Raw genomic sequence first — 20896 nt, 5'->3', positions numbered from 1 at the left:
TATCCAGTCTTGGCCTCTGTGCACTCAAAATTTTCAAGGTGCTTTCCTACTGAACTGCCAGCAGAAAAGGCCTTCTTTATTCTCAAAACTGAATATTTTTGACTTGCTCCTGCACAACACTGTCAGCCGATTATGTTCAATTTGTTTAATCTTCATCATGATTTTGGGCCCTGGGCTTAGAAGGGCATGTTTTGGCTGGGAAATGGGGATCAGGGTCAGTTAATCACTCCCTGGGTCAAGACCTCCTAAGAGCCCTTCTGAACTGCCACATTAGAACTTCAGCCTTTGCTCAGCTAATGCTCAGAAATATTACAGGTTACATCATGAGACCTTTGGGGTCTTTACAAAGAAAAACAAAATTAAAAATATTACATAAATACAATTTACAGAGATAATCCAAAAAATAACATTGTCTTTTACATTTTAAATCCGTATGACACTTTGTTCTTTTTCAGGACACAAAAGAAGATATCTTGAAAAAATTGTTTCAACCGCCATTACAATGGAAGTCAGTGGGGTCCAATGTTGTTTAAGACCTCATTCACCATTCATTGTATGGACCAAAAAAAAAAAAAAAGCAGTGAGACATTTTTCAAAATATCTTCTTTTGTGTTCCACTTGAGAAATAAACAAATAAAGGTTTGGAACAACTTGATTTACATTTTTGGTTGAACTATTTGATTCTTGACAGCATATGTGGCATAATATTGACTCATCCCACTCTTTGGAAAAATTAATTGGAAGTGTACAATAACATACACTTCATTTAATTTGATTAGGTTGTTCGAGGAATATATTCAAATAGCTTTAACACTCATGAAAAAGAAATGGCGTGGACTTTCTTTATGCTCATTTTGTTGTAGCACCCTGCAGCTTTACTACAGGTTCTGTACTTTTACCCCTAATTTTGGCACAATAAATTAGGTCTTTAAAGACTTTATAGATGTTGAGTTATTAATTTCTTTTGTCAGGATTTTGGTACTATAATAGTACGTTGCCTGAACATTCCTGGATTTAAAGAAATAGTAACATTTGGTTCCAACTCATGGAAATGCAAGGTTTGGAACAACTTGATTTACATTTTTGGTTGAACTATTTGATTCTTGACAGCATATGTGGCATAATATTGACTCATCCCACTCTTTGGAAAAATTAATTGGAAGTGTACAATAACATACACTTCATTTAATTTGATTAGGTTGTTCGAGGAATATATTCAAATAGCTTTAACACTCATGAAAAAGAAATGGCGTGGACTTTCTTTATGCTCATTTTGTTGTAGCACCCTGCAGCTTTACTACAGGTTCTGTATTTTTACCCCTAATTTTGGCACATTTGGCACAATAAATTTGGTCTTTAAAGACTTTATAGATGTTGAGTTATTAATTTCTTTTGTCAGGATTTTGGTACTATAATAGTACGTTGCCTGAACATTCCTGGATTTAAAGAAATAGTAACATTTGGTTCCAACTCATGGAAATGCGTATGGTTAATTCTGGGTAATTAGTGTTAATGCACTGTGACTGTTGATGCTGGTTTGCTACAGCTGACTGCACACAGTAAATGGGACATGAATGGCATGGGTTCAGTAGCATAAATTTAAATGAGTTGAAGATTCCTTAAGATATTTAAGGACATTTGGTTAAGTGCATATGAATGAAGTTGCTCTTGGTCCGTCGTAGGTGAATGGACAACCAGAAACCCACACTGTGATACCTGAGCTTAGAAGCAACAAACTTATGTAATGAAGATAAACACTTTCTTTAAGCATACCCAGGTCACACTTCACAGATTAGTTAGCATTCAGAGTTAAGTCCGGTCTGAACAGGAGGTGTGTGAGAATGTTAAGGGTGTGTGTTTTGTAGCTTTAAATCTCCAGCCAAGTCTTAAAGTAGATTATGAGCTTTCAGCCGTACCTGCAGCGGGTTAACCGATTCAGTTCCCATTCACATCTCACTATCTGGCTGTGATCATTACGCTGATAGCAAACACAATGACTCAAGATTGAACATGCTGGGACGTAAAATAATTTAATCCGGACTTTGTGAAGATGAACTAGTGCACACAGGCTACGTGGTTTGGATTTTATGACAGACTATGTCTTTGGAGTCATGTCTCTGTCTCCCTCAGTCCTGAGGTAGATGGGGACTCTTTGAGTCTATCAGGACGGCTTGCAAGCGATTAGTGCATAGAGGGGCTAGGGAAGTGATCAATGGGAGACCCCTCTGCTGAGGAAGGTGAGCTTGAATTTACTAGATGAGCATGGAAAGATAAGACATTACTGACTTAATGTGTTAATAATTAAGTAACAGATTTATTGATGCATTTGATATTCTATACTAGTTTAACTATCAGGTGATCTGATCAAGTGTGTTTTTTTCAGGTTTTATATGTTGACAGTGACCTGTCGACTTAATGAATACTTCTGAAACTTTTATGTGCTAGTCAGAAGGTTGAGTGTAGATTCTACCAAGGGTATTTATTTATTTTGTGCCAGATGCAGTTTGCATGCCATGGTTATTTATTTAAAAAAGGTTTTGTGCGATTTGGAGTACATGGGAACTTTTCTTCTAATACCCTAACAATTTCTTAGTTTCTTTGGCTAATTCTGTGAGAGTGCAGAGTTTTTCAGAAACAAAAGAGCATTGATGTTGTGGGAAAGTCTCTAAATTGATACATAAGGTGTTAAAGGTAATTCAAAGGAAGAGGTTTTGTTACAGGAATGTTGGATGAATAAACTAATAAAATCAAAACTGGATCAGATACACTTGGGGAAACCAGTTAGGTGAGATTCTGTAAGTTTTTCAGTAAGTAATAGTGAAAGTGTTGCACTGTATAGTTTAGACCAGCGGTGGCGAACTCCGGTCCTGGAGAGCCGTAGCCCTGCAGAGTACAGCTCCAACCCTAATTAAAACCTACCAGCCTGTAGCTTTCTAGTAACCCTTCAGACCTTGATTAGCTTGTTCAGGTGTGTTTGATTAGGGTTGAAGCAAAACTCTGCAGGGTTGCGGCTCTCCAGGACCGACGTTCGCCACCCCTGGTTTAGACTATATAATAATTAGATTAAAATGTTTGATTAAATTATTAAAATATACAACAAACTGTTAAAGAGATGTATTTTTCTATCTAGAAAACTGCTTTTGTATACGTTTTATCTATTTACAGTGTTTAGCTGTGTCATTAGCAGGAGGGTAGTACATTTTTAAGTATCAAAATTTACTGTGGTGACCAGAGTGTGCTGTTAGTAGTTGGATCTTTTAAAAATCTTCAGCTTTCTGCTGATGTTGTAGTTACTTGTGAAAAAGTAATGGACAAGAACTAGTATAAATGTGTATTAGTGTAAGCACTGCTATACTAATCCAGTGCTATTCATTGGTTTGATCATTAGTGGACTAAATGAAACCTTAAACTTCAGTTGAAAGAAACCTGTTACCCCATAGACCAGATCACATGACCTTCTGTAACTCTTGAGTATGTTCTCAGATATCTGAACAATTTATTGCATGACATAATTCAGATGCTTTTATTAACTTGTAGTGTGATTTTTAAAATTCCTGACTGACAATTGGATTTCATCTGTGATGCCACTAAATTTTGCTGCTTGTTGATCCACTTGACCTTCATGTGTTCTTTGAGTCAAGTGTGTGAACTGTTGTTGTATTCTCTAAATATAAGCTTACCTGTAAGGCCAGGTAACATGACACTGAACCGACAGATTGCTAAACCTTTAACAGCTTTCCCTTTTCATTCCATTATCTTTTGAGTACACAATCTTCCACTTGGTTAGCTCTCTTTCATGTCAAATAATCAAATCCCTCTTTCCCCCCCCTTCCTTTCCCCATCTGGTGGCTTTCTTTCCTTTGCTCATCTGATCCTGTTTTGCTGGCCTCCGGTGATGTAGATTTATCAGGTGCAGAAGGTAGGACATCTGATGCTGAAGATCTACTCTACACACTCATGTACAAAAACTGTCACTGGGGCAGTACCCTTTCAGATGGTACATCTTTGTATCTTATTTACCTATAAAGCAGGGGTGTCAAACTCAATTCGTGGAGGGCCTGCAGAATTTAGATTCAACCCTAATTAAACACACCTGATCCAACTAATCAAGTCATTCAGGCTTATTTGAAAACTACATGGCATTGTGTTGGAGCAGGGTTGGAACAAAACTCTGCAAATTGAGTTTGACACCCCTGCTCTAAAGGGTGCATATTAGTACCTTTTGAAAAAGGGTACCACCCCAGTGGTACCATTTCTTTGGGCATATTTTAATTCCTTTTCTTCTGTTGTTGCTTATTTAGCTGTTTCTGTTCTCTTCATGATTTTTTTTTCTACGGTTTTAGCTTCTTGACCTTTTTTTCTTTTTCACAATCTCTGGGCATCACTGATCCATATTAATTTATCCTTCTAATATCGAATTCTATTAGTCTAATTTAATTATCTTTATATTATTCTTGTTACCTGAACTCCCCTTATTTTTTCTCTCCTGGGTTCTGCTGCATTTCTCTTTTCAGAAATACTATGGACTGGATAACCTGGACAACAAATGGGGGGACATTGAGCAGTGGATGGTACATTCACTGTTGAGATTTTGTGGCCTCTTTTTCTAGGCCTCTAGTTTCATCAGCATGTGATTTTTGACATGATAGGGATCCATTGCGATACATGGTCTGTTCTGTTTGTTAATAATTTGCAGAGTTTTGATGTTGGATATCAGGGTTGTGTGTCTCAACACTAGGTCAATAACTCTACATAGCTGATTTGCATTTTCACAAGTTGTCAACAAATGAAATAAGCCATTGTTCATCTGTTTACTCGCATTGTAGATATTTTAATGTACCCTAACATTCAAAAGTTTGGGGTCAATAAGATTGTTTTAAATGATTTTGAAAGAAGTCTTATTATGCTTACCAAGGCTGCATTTATTGATAACAAAATATGGTAAAAACGGTAATATTGTGGAATATTATAATAAAATTTTTTTATTATTATTTTAAAATGTAATTTTGTGATAGCAAAGCTATTTAATTACAGCAGTCATTACTCCAGTTTTCAGTGTTACATGATCCTTCAGGAAGCATTCTAATATGCCAAATTAATGCTCAAGAAACATTTCTTATTAGCGATGTTTAAAAATATATTTTTGTATATTTTTATATATATTATTTTTTAAAAGTGATGAACAAAGTTCAAAAGAATAATATAGATTTAAAAAGAAAAACTTTTGTAACATTATAAATGTCTTTATTTTCACTTTTGATCAATTTAATGCATACTTGCTGAATAAAAGTACAAATCTTACTGACCCCAAGAATGTCAATGTATTACAGCTTTTCACATTATTTTACAAAATGTGAAAAAAATTTTGCATTGTGCATTGTTTTGTTTTGTCTTGAGTTTTTGGTTTGCCTGTTTTTAACATGATTGCTCTTGCATCAGTTATTACTGATTTGCATGCTGTCTTTGCATACACTGCCACTGCTCAACCTTGCTTGCTGTGTGTTGTGTATCTGTCTCTTTTGACATCTTGCTTATTCCTCTCCTCTCCTCTCCTCCCTCCTGCTCTTCTCTCCTCTCCTCCTGCTCTCCTCTCCTCTCCTCCTGCTCTCCTCTCCTCTCCTCCCTCCTGCTCTTCTCTCATCTCCTCTCCTCTCCTCTCCTCAGGAGGACAGTGAGCGTTATACACGTGTCTCACGGAGACATGCTTCGGTTTGTATCTCTGTCTTTTTAACTGTCTGTCCTCCTAAACCTTCCATAAACACTTCTCTAGCAAAACACTTCACAACAAGTTTGTTCTTCAGAAAAAAAAAAAAACACTTGGATTTTATTCCAAATGAAAATACTTTAAGTCAGACTCATTTTGGGGCTCACTGTACAGACTGATATGCTGTTTATGTGCACAGTGGTGAATTTTAAGTCTTTAAACTCTTGCTAGCTGTGGAGTCCATCTAATTTTACATTTTTTTCTCATCCATCAAGGTGTCAGATGATGAAGAACGGATGTCAGTGGGGAGCAGGAGCAAAATACAGGTCAGTATCGGTGTAACTGTGTAGTTCCTTTCAAACCTTCTGTGCTGTTGGTCAGAGTGTTTGGTGCAGGTGTATATGAGTGTGTGCTTGCTATGTGCTGTCTAAGGTTATAAAACAGCCCAAAATGTTCTTCATGCTGATGGTGGTTTTGTTTGTCTGGGCAGTTGGATTTGGATGTGGCGGGTGCTTACAGCGGGGTAAGAATCTCAGGGTGGGAAATGTTTCTTTGGGTACGAATGTTATGTCATTACTTTCAGGTTCCTGTTAAAGTAAAATGAGCACATAATTGAGTTCACAAGACGTTTTTGTTTTTGCACTGTGGTGTGTTTCCGCTAAATAAGCTAATACCTGATGCTACATTTGTGATGTTTTGAATTGTTTCATCAACATTACAAATGAAGGGGGTGTGGTCTGTACTCTGGATTTGATCGGATATGACCACATGTGACTAACATTTTTGTTATGTCTCGGAAGTGTCTGAATCTTCACTTGCATGTTCACAACCATGAAGTATTGAGCAGTTATTTCTGCAGTTTTAATCCTGCTTCCATTTCCCACCATCCTGTCCAGCTTCCCCAGGCCTCCTCCTGTCAGTCACATAAGAAGTCCAAGAAAAAGAAGAAACATTCTTCCAAAACCGTACGTTCACAGCACTTATGCACGTCACATTTGTGTTGTGTAACAAGAAGATGTAATATTAATCATGGCTTGTCTATCCCACAGAGCAATGGCTATGATGATGATCTCAGCACATTGTCTAGTCGGGTTAGTGACCCAAATAACTGTGTGATGACTGATGATGGTCTTTGAGTATTAACTAGTGTGTTGGTTCACCTATAATGACATCCAAGAGGCTGTTAATTTAGATGGATTTGTGAGGATCATGATGCAGTAGTGTGACTAACTGTGGTGTGACGTGGTACAGATGAGTGTGAAGATTGTAAACTGAACTCTGTGTATTTGTGCGCAGAGCTCCAGACTCAGTGATGAGAGCAAAATGTCTCGCTCCTCTAGAATTGATCAGCAGTCGGTGGGTCTCAATCTTGCATCTCTTTGGGTGCTTTCACACCTGGCCTGTTGTTTCGGAACCTGGAAATAAGCCCGCAAAGCTGTTATCGTTCCATCCTGACGGATGACATGCATGACAGCTAAGTGGAATGCCGGAAAATAAACCGTGGAACTGTTCTCCAATGAGAGAACAGTTTACTCGCGCGTGACTTGTCCGTTTTGAAACTTTGCCGTGTGAAAGCGAACCACACCAAGAATAAAAAGCAACATTGTAATTCATTTTAATCCCTGTTTCGGAACAAAGCAATCGATCTACAGGTGTGAAAGCACCCTTTGTGTGATTAACATGAAAATGTATCTAACATGAGTGGATGATTGCCACTGTCTTTGAGAAAGCATGATGGATTTGTTACAAAATACCCTAGTGGTCGGCCTATATTTTGTCTCTTTTTTTTTTTTTTTTTTTTTTAATTATCAGCATTGGCCAAAATGTGTCGGTAGAGTTTTATTTTGACATCACCAGGACTTTTATTTAATATTTATTGATATTACAGATTCAAGAAGTTGCTATCTATAGTATACATTTGTTCGTTTTATAGGTTCAAATGATTTCTTATATTCATTTTTATATTCAAGTTATTCATTTCTAATTTAATAAATGTTATGTAAAATAAATGTAATTTTTAAAGCATTATATTGCTCTCTTTTTTTCTTAAATCTATATTTGTCGACCACTACAAAACATAATTTTAGCTGATTTGCTGTTAACCTGTTCAGGCTGATCTGGTTTGCTGGTTTTAAAGGGGTTTGGACACTCATACTGAGAAACCAGCATGCCAGCCAGCTTAATACCAGCTTGGCCAGTCTGGCAGGCCAGCTAGACCAGATAAAATAAACTGAAGAATTTAGGATTTAGATAGTTGTAACATGTAACAAGTAACATGACTAATTAGTACAGGTGTGTTTCTATGCAACAGTTTTATGCATGCGAATTGTAGCAAAGTCAAAGGCTTTTCACACTAAAATTGTTGCCCTAGGTAATGTGAACATCTTTTGATCGCCAAATTACACTTCCAAATATGTGAACTGTGAAGTCTCAACCCTGGGTAATGTATAATCAGTGTGCAACATGAAATAAGATAATTATTGCAAAAAATTGTAAAAATGATCCTGGGTAAACATTTTCAAGTGTGAAAAGCCCATTTAGTACCACTTCTGACTTCAGCTGGCATGATGCCCTTGCATTGCACATTTTAGTGTGGTAAAACAGTTAGATGGTCTCCCTCAACATTACCTCTCCTGCCGTCACTCTGTACATCTCTCACACTTCTGTCTTCATCAGTTCATCATTCAATCATCTGTATTATTTCCCATTATTTTAGAATGCCTGCTATTCATCTGAGCTGTACAGCAGCAGTAATTATTCCTCTAAACATCAAGCCCCTTCCTACAATGGCTACCAGGTCTGTCATCTTCATCCTCTCCTTTCATCCCACTGAATATCTATCCCCTGCTTAAATCCCCTCTTTCTCTTTTATTGTACTTATCAATTTTTTCTCTCATGTCCACCTTATTTTGCAGTTATTCTCCCCTTTTTCAGCCTGAATATCATTTGAAATGTTCATCTCTGCTGTCTGTTTAGCTGTCTTTGCTGCACAGCAGGAAGCACAGGGTTTGTGCTGCTTCTCATATTACCCTCTGCCCCACAGCACTTCCTGTAGAATAATATGTGCGGCTCTCTACACACGTTTTAGATACTTTCACTGTCATCCACAGCAGGTCATCTGGGGTTATTAGATCTTAAACCCGCACAGACCACAAACACCTGAGGAAATGTATATAAAACGTATATATATATACTTATGTACTGTTTTCACCAATATTCTGTGATCTTGCTCTAACTTTTACATTATTCAGACAGTTGGCATTTTAAAAGGTGATTTATCTAATGAATAATAATAATATCAGCATATTAAATTTGGATAATTAAAATATTGAAAAAATACACACTAGTTATAGTGTGTATTCATACTAGTTATAGACCTTTTCCTTACTAACCTGACAGAAAGCAGATGACATGGAATCTGAATGTGATGAAAGACAGCTGTATTGATGCACTGTGCACAAAAGGAGAACTGAGACTGTTGAGAGAGTTTGCGTGCTCACTTGCCCAGAGTGGTTATGGGTAAGACCTCGAGGCGTGAGAAGGTGATATAAAAGTTGTTTCTCTTCTGTGTGTTTATATCTGTCCATCATCAGGGCTCTGTATATGAGGACAGTCTCTACAGTGGCTCTCGACGCTCCAGTGCTCGTGCTGTAAGAACGATAGAGCTAAACTGTGCATGAAAATGACAGTGTACACCCTGTTAACCTGTGGATTCAGTTCTCTAACCATTAGCATGTTTTTATTTTTTTAAACATAATTTGTAATGTTGACTCATCATGATCAAATTCAGGGATCCTGTATACCCTTATAATGTTATGTCTGTCAGATAATTCTCAAAATATCACTTGTATATGTTTTTGCACATAGTGGGGGAGGCTAAAAAAGGTTGCTTATGCAGGTCAAAGAAATGCTTTTTTAAAGACTTGAAATGGGTTTTGTGAATGACATAAAGCTAAAAGTGGTTGTAGGTGTTTTTCTATTTTAATTTAATTTAGTTTTTCTCATTAAAGGGGTCATATGACGTTGCTCAAAATAACATTATTTTGTGTGTTTGGTGTAATACAATGCGTTTATGTGGTTTAAGGTTAAAAAAACACATTATTTTCCACATACTGTACATTATTGTTTCTCCTCTATGCCCCGCCTTTCTGAAGCGCGTCGATTTTTACAAAGCTCATCGGTCTGAAAAGCAAGGTGTGCTGTGATTGGCCAGCTATCCAGTGCGTTGTGATTGGCCGAATACCTCAAGCGTGAGACGGAAATGTTATGCCCCTTACCATATTGTGATGCCGTGTCCCGGCGCGACGAGACAAAAACAATAAAACCCATTACAAACGAGTAGGGCTGGGATTTGACACACATTTCACTATTCGATTCGATTCACAATTCGATTCTATTCTATTCTATTCAATATCGTCGTTAAATGCGTTGCACACACACGAATATTTGGTTTGAACCGTTCTGGAACAGTGTTGTGAATTTAACTATTAAGTTTAACAACTTAACCACTGATTTCTAGTTGTGCCCTCTCAAAGAGAAAGGAAAACTTGAAATCGCATCATATGACCGCTTTAATAATTAAAATCTTCCATGTAGTCTCTCAAATTAATAAATGCATATGTAATAATCTTAAAAATGAACAAACACCGTTTAAAATGGTTTTAGGTGCAGTATAGCATGTCACACTTCAGGTCATAAGTCAAATTTCATATCAACTACCCATCTAGTTTGTTCTCTAACAAAGGATCTGTAAGACATTAACAGGCATGTATGTTGTCACAGTGGTGATTTTTCTACCAGCTTGTTTTTCTCTGCTTGTGAATTTGTACTGCACGTAGATTTGTACTTTTCTTCCTTGTTTTGTTTTTTCTTTGAAAATCTTGTAGATGCCTGTATCAGTGACTGTATCAGGCCTGAAATGTCTGACAATCTTCAATCCATTTTGTGTATATACATGTGCATTGTCTCTCTTACTCTCTCTGATTCTTCATGTTCTCATTGTGTGTGTGTGTGTGTTCCTCCAGTCCTCTGAATATAGTGGTTTCCTGGGCTCAAGCTCTAGGACTTCGTCCAGAGCAAATTCTGTGTGTGGCAGTCCGGTGGTGAGCAACTTCACTGTCACTGATGCCCAAGATGATCATGGACATCACAATTATATTTCATAATTTGCTTTCTCAGTGACAGATTCAGTTACAGCTACATGCATCCAGTTCATTGGGGCTTTTTCTTTTAATGACTGTGTGTCATTGATTGTTAATGTTTCTAGCTGAGTCAGTGGATGAATACATTTTTAGTCTGTTAAATTGTTTAAATACTTGATGTTTTCCTATTAAGTAGGATTGAATTACTTTAACAGTGTAAAAAGCGACATCTGAAGTGATGTGTGTTTGTGTGCATTTTTTCTTTGGGTGCATGCAAAAAGCCAACTGTTAAATTTGGACAGTTGAGACTTCACAAATAGCTGAAATACCTCTCGCATTGATGTCAATTGCTGCCATCTGGTGGTTTCCAGGAGGACTGCAGCAGCTCAGTGGCTAGTTTCATGCGCAGCACAGCTAGTATCAGTGGCCTCTCTAGAGACCTTGACCGTGTGGTCATCCCTGACCTGCCAAATGTTAATGGGAGGCTTTCTATGGTACGAGAGTGAAATCTTCGGGTTCATGTGATTTGTGGTGGCTGATGCCCTGGTTTAAATTGTGTGTGTGTGTGTATTGGCATGTTGAATTGAGGTGATAGTCTGCATCTGAGATGGACAGTGGTCAACTGATTCAGTGAACTGATTTTATGTGCAGAAAAGCAGAGAAGTCTGATGCTTGTCATGATGTTTGATAGAAATGTCCAATTGTTAATATTATAATTCAGGTTCATTGTAAAAGACGTATTCGCAAACACCTTGAGAATTATTACAGACTTGTTTGCTGCTTGCATTTTGATTTATCAATGTTATTGATCAAATGCAATCATTGTGTTTTGAATCTTTGCAACTTGGCTTGAACTGATTTTCTTCCTCTAATGGAAAAATATCTTTTTACTAACTTTTTTTTGTGTGTGGACCGCATGAATCCGAATGAATGAATAAGAGACTTGATGGCTTGACATGATTTTTGCAAGACTACAAAATCTATTGACTGTGTAATGTATCATCTTGTTTATTTACAGGTTGATGACAGGTTAGAGCGAGACTACTTGGAAAAGGTTTGCAACCCCCCCCCTCTCCATTTTTTCTGTAGCTTTTTAACCATTTAAACCTTTTCTCACAATAAACTGTATAAATGAGCGATATAACCTATGACTTGCTGTATTTTTAGGGTTCTTCACTAGCATCGACTATTTCTGGAGCCACTCTTACCTCTCTGGGTGGGACATCCTCACGGAGAGGAAGCGGAGATACATCCATCTCTGCTGACACAGAAGCATCCATAAGGGAAATCAAGGTGTGTGTCCTGATCTCTTTGTCTACTGCCAGTTTAAATTTAAGCAGCAATTTTATGTAACCACATGATCATCCCATGATTTCATGATATGCTTTTGCAGTTTACAGTGCTATTATCTTGAATCCAAGTTAATGGCACTATAACATAGCATTTTTTAATAAATATATTTATAATATAAATTAGTCTGATAAAAATTCATTGCTCATTTTAATCACTCATCTTGCTCACAGAAACAATTTTCACAGACAGCCGCTCAGCACACTGTCATTTTCTTTGTCTATGTTGCTCAGTCCTGTTCCTAGTGATCTGCCTTCCAACAGAGTTAAAGGGTTAGTTCACCCAAAAATGCAAATTAGCCCATAAATTACTCACCCTCAAGTCATCCTAGGTGTATATGACTTTCTTCTTTCAGACGAATCCAGTTGGAGTTATATAAAAAAATGTCTTTGATCTTTTAAGCTGTTTAATGCCACTCAGCGGGAGTTGCTGGAGCCACTCTTACCTCTCTGGGTGGGACGTCCTCACGGAGAGGAAGCGGAGATACATCCATCTCTGCTGACACAGAAGCATCCATAAGGGAAATCAAGGTGTGTGTCCTGATCTCTTTGTCTACTGCCAGTTTAAATTTAAGCAGCAATTTTATGTAACCACATGATCATCCCATGATTTCATGGTATGCTTTTGCAGTTTACAGTGCTATTATCTTGAATCCAAGTTAATGGCACTGTAACATAGCATTTTTTAATAAATATATTTATAATATAAATTGCTCATTTTAATCACTCATCTTGCTCACAGAAACAATTTTCACAGACAGCCGCTCAGCACACTGTCATTTTCTTTGTCTATGTTGCTCAGTCCTGTTCCTAGTGATCTGCCTTCCAACAGAGGTATCACGGAAGCAGCTCCGGGCGGATGACGTATGAGGTCAGCGTTGCGGATGCGCCTCTCAGAAGTAACGAACGCGGAAATGCAGCAGAGAGATCATAACAACACAACGGTTACTTATTAGAAGTACAAAACGATGATTTGTAAAGAAGAATGTCGGAGGATTTCGATATAAGCCAAGAGGAGACTGGTTTTCCTTTGCTAAAGTAAGGAAACTTTGCTTCCTTTGATCCTGTAAACAAACATTGGTTTTCACGAGACTCACCGGCGCATGCGCAACGCCGACCTCATACGTCATCCGCCCGGAGCTGCTTCCGTGTACAACTGCTGGCGCAAGCTAGATTCAAGTGATTATTACGTTTTGAATATGGATATTTTTATTACAAAAACGCATCGATTCGCTACAGGAGGCCTTTGTTCACCCCCTTTATGCTTCACTGTTATTTTCTACAGCTTTGTACTTGTTTCTTGCACAGTAATTAATCCGAAAATCAGTCTGGCGTTCTTTACCCTTTCATTGCTCTTCCTCCACTGCATCCTTTATCCTTCCTCCTCATCCTCACTCTTCATGCTTTTCATTCAGGAGATCCACGAGCTTAAGGATCAGATTCAAGATGTGGAGGCGAAGCACATGCAGAACCTCAAAGAGCTCAAGGTACATGGCTGGTAAAGGCAGTGCCAGTCAAAAGCCCAGCAAGAACTGGCTGTGTTTGAGTTATATATGACAGTGCTGGCACAACATAGTTTGTGCTTTTTAACCAGATGAGATTTGATATTAGTCTCTGGTTCTTATCTGTCTCTCGTCTTGCATGTTTATACATCTATGCCACTGAAGTCTGTAGCCTCATTTTCTCTGCCTTGCTTCCATCTTTGACTTTATCTTATTCTCCAAAGCATATCATACACATCCCTTTCCATGAATTAATTTGATTTGATTTTAATTTTAATGAGAAATTTAGTTTAAAATTGTGTTCAAGACTGTAGAGGTTGAGGTATTGTAATGCATGTTAAGATGTGTTTGTGAGTGTTTGCTGGTTTTCAGTGTGGTGTCCGACTTTTTGAAGGATTCCCTTTTGGAAATGGAGGAAAAGTACCGTAAGGCCATGGTATCCAATGCACAGCTGGACAATGAGAAGACCAATATGATGTATGAAGTGGACACTTTGAAAGACTCTTTAATGGAACTGGAGGAGATGCTCTTTGAAACACGCCGAGAGCTTGAGGAAAAGTGTAAGGTCTGTACAGTCAGGTGTGCATTATAAGAAGTTGCAGTAATGCTTTGTTGTAATACATTGGCAAATCACAAATAATAAATTACGTTTAGACAATAGTAAGAGCTTTTAATTGGCATTTTCATTCATGAATTTTATTTTTTATCATTTGTAATCTTTTTTTTTTTTTCGTTTTATGATTAAAATAGAATGGTGTAAAAATGGCGTTTTTGTATTTCAATCTCAGTGATGACACTCTTAAATATTACATTTAAAGATTAAATAAAAAAACTAAAGCTAGTTTTATGTTTTAGGACCTTGAACGAGAGAAGCATGCTCATAGTATACTGCAGTTTCAGTTCAATGAATTGAAGGAGACATTGAAACAGAGTGAAGAACTGCTCACTGTGAGTATTTATGTCTCTGTACTAAAACCTTTGTCTTATTCAAATGCTTGGCTTATCTGCCCATCTGCTTTAACAGCTTCTCTCCTTCCTTCATCTTTGTTCTTCTTCCATGCACAATACCTCTCTGTAGGAGATCCGTCAATTACGGCTCAAGCAAGATGGCTATTTTAGGGAGATTTCTGACCTCCAGGAAACTATTGAGTGGAAGAATAAAAAAATTGGGGTATGATTCCTCAGATCCCTCCTGTAAAAATGTTATTTGTCATTTACCTTCATTTTAAGAGAATTATAATTTCACCTTTCAAACATATAGTTGTTGATTAGCTTGATTCTACATCTGTTTCCTGCTACAATCTGTCTGTCATTGCCAAACTGTTCTTGTTGTCTGCAGCACTGATGTTATCATTGCTTTCACCTTCTTTTTCTCCTCTTTGCTGCATCTTTGCCAAATCACTTCTGGTGCTGTTCAGGCATTAGAGAGGCAGAAGGAATTTTCTGATGCCATTCGAAATGAGCGGGATGAGCTTAGAGATGAGGTTGTTCAGCTCAAAGATATTTTGAAGGTATTGATATGTGTGGTGAAAACTAGGGCTAATTTTTTTCTCATTAACATTTCCTAACAAAACAGCTTTGTAATAATTTTTAGTAATCTAAAGATGTTAAGATCCAGAATATAATATAAATCGAAACTGATTCAGCTAACATTCAGCTTCTAACTGAGTAAACAGAATCGTAATCATAATATTTTTGCATCCACAAATATATACGTTTAAAAATAATAACTCTAGGCTAAGTGCATCTAAAATTAACACGGATCTGTTTTTATACTAAGTAAACTAATATTAAATTGTTTTCCTGTCCAGAAACATGGCATTGTCCTTGGACCCGACTTGGCCACCAATGGAGAAACAGGTGAAGAAGTCGGAAAGGCTGATCAGAATTCTCAAACAGCATCAGCTGAAATCCGAGAGGGGAGTAGCGTACTAGGTAAGCTGCTTTTCTTAACTTCATTCATTGCACGCTAACATTTTTTATCTTTGTCACTTTGCATTTTCATCTTGTACAGCTTGAGCCAAGTCTAACCAAACTATTTCTGTGTATGTGGTACAAATGCACCTTCACATTAACATCTCTCACAATTTCCGCTTCCCTGTAACAGCTTTGCATATACAGCTAGAATGAAAGTTAACACTATAGAGTCATGTCTCTTTCTTGAGTCCATATTCCAATACTCTGCTAAATCTGCTTCCAATACTAAATAAAGTGTTTATAAAATTGCTGAAAATATTTCATCATCCTTGATTTAAAATCAAAATCAAGAGAAGGATTTGCAGAGTAGTTTGTTTAGTTCTTGACGTTGCTGTGGGGTTTTCTTCTTTGGGACATCCTTCAACACAGTTGATTTGTATGGGTTTAAGAGCTTTGCCATGGAGTCTTCGTTTTTTCACTCCTTTCCCTCTGTCTTTTTCTTCTCGCTCTAAACATTTGCCAAATATTAAATGGCTTCTACAGACATATTTCTTTTGGCTTTAACTACTGACACCTCAATCATCTCCCAGGCACTCATCAGTTGAAGGTGTGTAAAGACCAGCAACAAAAAGATTTGGATGACGGGGTGCCAGGGAATCAGCAGTTTTCACATTCCCAGTTCAGTTCTTCAAACACACCTTTAGAAGCAAGTATGGAGAATGGAGAACTTGGGGACCAAATTATTCAGGGTGTAGAGCAGCTTGAGAATAGACCTGAAGAACCTCCAAGTTCTGATGATGATGAACTCACTGCAACAAGACCCAAGGAGGAGATCAAATCTGAGGAACATATACCGGAAGATTCAAGAGGTAATACTGTGGAATTAGGGTGCAAAGTTCACAAGGATGGACATTTGGAGACAGATCAACAAGAGAGAGAATGCGTCAAACCTAGTCAGGTCATCAAAGAGGAAACTACTTCAGAGTCGGTCTCTGGTTCAGTCCATGATGAAACTGATAAACCTGGTGAGACTGTGCTTGATGATAAACTCAAAGAGGAGCCTGTAGAATCATCTCAGACAGAGAAGCTTGCTAAAACCCAAGGTGTAAGTGCTTCAAATAAAAAGAAGAAAAAGAAGAAGAAAAACAAGCAGAAGCAGAAACAGAGTGACAAGCAAGAGAGTGACACAAAGATAGATGACAAGAATGAAACAGGTTGTAGTGAAGACAATACAAACCAAAAAATGGAGGGTGATCTAGAAGGAAACCATCAGCATCCCTTAGGGAATGATAAATCCGAAACAACAATGAATACAGATGTCCCACATGATGCTAAAAGAACCAGTGAATTGGATGGTATCGAAACAACAAGCACAAATATAAATGCTGATGATGCTCAAGATAAAATTATGTTAGTTACAGATGAAGCTGATTTAGCAGAAATTTCTAAAACAATCTCAAATTTTGATTGCCCTGAATCTGGAAATAGCGTGATTTCAGATGATCTGTCCAACAATATTATCTTGAACCCCACAAACATAATTGATGAACACACTGAAGATTCAACAAATCCTGACTCTGAAGCTGTAATCTTTAGCTGCGAGCTTGTATCTTCAGAAACAAAGACTTCACTGCCTCATGAACCTTCTGCTCAGTCCATGGATGCTGTTGAAGGGGGTGTTGAGTCCACCAGCAGCTCTGAGAACATTGAGTTGAAATCATTGAAATCTGCATCGGTAGACATCAAGGAAGTGGAGAGTCATCTGAACTGTGAAATAGAACAGGAAGAAAAGCTCCTGAATGTTGATCTAGATGGGACCACCAACCCTGAAAATCAAGATGGCTCTGCTCATCCCACTTCCCCTGTAATGGAGAAGGCGGAAAATGAAGCTGAAAGGGTAATCCAGGAACAACCTGTTGACCAGCTAATGGAAAGCCAACTTCAAGACAGTATTGGAGCAGAACTGGACCAGGAAGAGGTTGAGACACAAGATGGACTGGATAAAGAAAATCTTAAAGTGCCTACTGAAATAGTGTTTGATGGAAGCCATGTCGACAACACTCCTTTAATTGAAACCCAGGTTCAGGTTGTGCATGAGGATCACCTGTCTGCCAATGAAGCAATTCAGGAAACTGTTGGAGAGTCAGATGCTTCTGACCAAAAACCCAAGGTAGAAAAAGATGAGGAGGAAAGATCAATCCAAAATCAAGTTACACTTGAAGTGCAACTGCCTGAAGATGAAGAAGACCTTCTGGTGAAGTCAGATGTGGCTGCTCAAGAGCTCAAGGAAGGAGATGAGGAAGATGACGGAGAATCATTTGATTTTGATGAAATGGATCTTGAAACATCATCAGATGCCCCTTTAAAAAACTTTCTAGATCAGCCAAATGAGGAAGTTACTCTTTTAAAAGAAAATGTCCAAGAAGCAAGCCAGGAGCACCAAAGCAATGTCACTGATGAGGACCAAACTCAAGAAGATGAACATCTAGAACTTGCAGATCAGGAATCAAAGCCAAAGGAGCAGAAAGATGATGGACAAGACACAGAAAACCCACAAACAACAACAGATGTAGAAGGATGTTTAACAGAGGACAGCCAAATCAACAGTGAAGTCAGACCTAATGATCAGCAGCATGATATTACTGGAATTAAAGAAGACGCATTTGAGGAGCATCGGCAGGCATCGGAAGATGTGACTCTCAATGAAGGAGTTAATCTGATCTCAGAGATGGAGACAAGAAATGTAGGCCAAGAGGTCAAAAGTACTATTCATCACGAAAAAAAGGCATCAAATATTTCAGGAGATCAGGACGTTGAGAAGGAAACCGCAGAAAGCAACAGGGAAGATGAAAGAAAAGAATCTAAGAAAAGTGGGAAAGGGAAGGGCAAGGGGAAAGACGATTGTAAAATGTCTTAATAGACAAGGACATTGCTGAGTTTCTTCTCAGCATCTTCAGTTTAAGAAGTAATTTGCACTTATGTAGGTCCTAATGAAATTATTTTGGGACCATTACTTTGGAGAACCCTAAAAACCAAAGTGATCTTACAGTCAAGCCCAATTATCAGTCACTGCAGCTGTTTCAGCAAACATATTTTATACATGAATGTTTTACACCTGATTAACAATACTGAATGAACACAGGAAATTAGTTCAACCTGAATCTAAAATCCCAAAACCAATCACACATTAAATGCTAGCAGTAATGGGTATAAAGTGTCCTATTTATTATGAAATTTTACAATAGCATGAATAAAATGTTTCTCATAATAATATATGAGTAATACGTGTTTTTCTATTGGAAATGACCAACTTTCTGTCTGTGCTGTAGTCATGTTTAGCAGCTTCTTAATTACAATCTTTTCAGTTACAAAGGACCCATAATATATTTGGTTTAAATGGGTGTTATGTTGTTTAAAATTGTGGTAAATAAAAATTTTTTATTGTGTGCCAACCCCTATTAATCATTCCTCTAAATTTTGACTTAGATTCAATTTTAGACTGCTTTGTTGTTACATTTTGTTTTTACAATTAATTTGTTGGGAGATATGATTGAAAACAAATGGAAATATTTTATTCTGTTTGGTGAAGATATTGGGACATTGAGACCTAGTGTATGTTAACTCACTGAACCATTTATGTTAAAATAAAACGTAAGCAAATATATGTTTTACACTATTGTTTATTGATTGTGTTACAGCAGAAATTTTTAGTCATAATTGCATTTTCCAGCTGACTGGATAAGTTTTTATTATACAATGATAGAGGAAATTTAATTAAACTGCTTCAGATAAAAATGACTTATTTTTAATGATTTAAAAATATTGATTTATTTTTAATCATGACAGTTTTAATTTTTAGGACATGAATTATAGTATGTCACACACTCATCGCATAACTCAAGTAAGCTCACATCATGAAAAACACTGACATGTAATAGATGTACTGATTGAGTGAACGCTGAGAGATTTGACTACATGAGGCTGAAGCCTCTAATGTCACTGAAGTTTCTGCATGTTGTCCATCCTCATCATTCACATCCCAGCATAGGATAGCCTCACTTTTTGCATGCCCTGACTCCTCCCCCTCCATGCCTTTGGCTCCTCTTACCCCTGGTATGTGAAATGTTTCCTGTCTAACTTTGGAATTTGTTTTAAAATGAGAATGTAATATTTTATTATTGCAAAAGACGTTTTAGATGTGTAACTGTAATTGTTAAAAATGTATGAATGTAGCCAAAAGTGCTTATCATATTGAAGTGGATATACAGTTGTCTTTCCAAAAAAAAAAACCTGCAAGAAAAAATTATGTTGGTTTTTAATTGTCTATCTTTTGAACTCGCTTTTCAGAAATTCGCTTGCGAAAACTGGTTGATGAGAGGGAAAACTTAATAGAGCAGGTGTGTTTCTGGCAGTTACTTTACATTGACTTTGTCCTCATTTTGTGCCATTACAAGCAATATTTTCTGTTTTATTCTGTTAAGGTTAAGAGATTGAAAGGTCAGCTTGAGCAGAAGAAACAGACGAATGGTATAGAGGACGCGTCCAGCCCAGAGGGAGATGTGCTGGAGAACGGCACTGACTCCAACATCATGGATGTACAGAGTAAGAAACTGCCTGCACTCAGTCAGCTTCAGAGCAAACATTTTAGAAACTTTTCTTCAGCTCACAATATTCATTACATTGTTAGCAATCATTTTTAACAGGTTTGGTTTATTGCCAGAGCAAGTAAGACCCTCAGCCTGAGATGTTGAGAAATGTGTAATTGTTCCTTATTTCAGGGGATGCCAACAGACAAATCAATGACCTCAGATTTAAGCTTGTCAAATCAGAGCAAGAAGTCACAGCACATGGACAGAATGTGAGTTCCTTTAATATATTTTATTACTAATAATTGTAACACATTTTACCCTTTTAAAATATGAAATAGTGAAATAACATTTGAAGTTGTTTTAATTAACTCATGTTGTAGGTCACAAGGCTCGAGGGTCAGGTGACCCGTTACAAAGCCGCATCTGAAAACGCAGAGAAGGTGGAGGACGAACTCAAAGCTGAAAAACGCAAACTGCAGCGTGAGGTACAATAGTCTGCTTTTGTTAAAAAAAAGTTCTACTTATATGTACATACAATAAAATGAATAGCTTGCGCAACTTTTTTTTTTTCATGGTAGTTACAGTGGAATTTTGTAATTTCTACACAAGAAAAAGGAAAAAGCTGTACTCCACAATCAAAAGAGAATGAAGGATGAATATGATAGATAGAGGATTGTGTGATTATTATAGTGCA

General features: G+C 37.4%; 2 protein-coding genes across 2 annotated transcripts in view; both read left to right on the top strand.

The window, feature by feature from the left end:
- LOC107725241 (leucine-rich repeat flightless-interacting protein 1-like) overlaps positions 1-19370 on the top strand; it is a 33848-nt gene extending 14478 nt beyond the window's left edge. The window contains exons 3-23 of the mRNA XM_016534433.1: positions 3902-3919; positions 4515-4571; positions 5665-5709; positions 5980-6030; positions 6195-6227; positions 6601-6669; positions 6754-6795; positions 7001-7060; positions 8421-8501; positions 9298-9354; positions 10729-10806; positions 11217-11339; positions 11864-11899; positions 12013-12138; positions 13610-13681; positions 14091-14261; positions 14552-14644; positions 14775-14867; positions 15115-15207; positions 15508-15631; positions 16204-19370. Of these exons, the coding sequence (XP_016389919.1) occupies positions 3902-3919; positions 4515-4571; positions 5665-5709; positions 5980-6030; positions 6195-6227; positions 6601-6669; positions 6754-6795; positions 7001-7060; positions 8421-8501; positions 9298-9354; positions 10729-10806; positions 11217-11339; positions 11864-11899; positions 12013-12138; positions 13610-13681; positions 14091-14261; positions 14552-14644; positions 14775-14867; positions 15115-15207; positions 15508-15631; positions 16204-18530 (3849 nt within the window). The 3' untranslated portion in view covers positions 18531-19370. The remainder of the gene's footprint in view (positions 1-3901; positions 3920-4514; positions 4572-5664; positions 5710-5979; positions 6031-6194; positions 6228-6600; positions 6670-6753; positions 6796-7000; positions 7061-8420; positions 8502-9297; positions 9355-10728; positions 10807-11216; positions 11340-11863; positions 11900-12012; positions 12139-13609; positions 13682-14090; positions 14262-14551; positions 14645-14774; positions 14868-15114; positions 15208-15507; positions 15632-16203) is intronic.
- An 80-nt stretch (positions 19371-19450) lies between these two features.
- LOC107725239 (leucine-rich repeat flightless-interacting protein 2-like) lies at positions 19451-20696 on the top strand. The gene is made up of 5 exons (XM_016534432.1): positions 19451-19726; positions 19961-20010; positions 20095-20215; positions 20392-20471; positions 20583-20696. Exons 1-5 carry the CDS (start codon positions 19702-19704, stop codon positions 20694-20696), a joined length of 390 nt encoding a protein of 129 aa, XP_016389918.1. The 5' UTR covers positions 19451-19701.
- The last annotated feature ends 200 nt before the right edge of the window (positions 20697-20896 follow it).

Source organism: Sinocyclocheilus rhinocerous, unplaced genomic scaffold (genome assembly GCF_001515625.1).
Source record: "Sinocyclocheilus rhinocerous isolate Xijiao unplaced genomic scaffold, SAMN03320098_v1.1 scaffold3807, whole genome shotgun sequence".
NCBI classification, from domain to species: domain Eukaryota; kingdom Metazoa; phylum Chordata; class Actinopteri; order Cypriniformes; family Cyprinidae; genus Sinocyclocheilus; species Sinocyclocheilus rhinocerous.
Note: the sequence above shows the minus strand (reverse complement) of the source record. Positions and strands in the feature narration are given on the sequence as shown.

What these genes read in the sequence shown, in the direction of transcription:
- LOC107725239 (XM_016534432.1), top strand. Translation starts at nt 19,702, where the DNA reads ATGCCTTTGGCTCCTCTTACCCCTG. An exon ending in CAACATCATGGATGTACAGA is followed by an intron (nt 20,216 to 20,391) that starts GTAAGAAACTGC and finishes TCCTTATTTCAG; the next exon opens with GGGATGCCAACAGACAAATC. An exon ending in TCACAGCACATGGACAGAAT is followed by an intron (nt 20,472 to 20,582) that starts GTGAGTTCCTTT and finishes CTCATGTTGTAG; the next exon opens with GTCACAAGGCTCGAGGGTCA.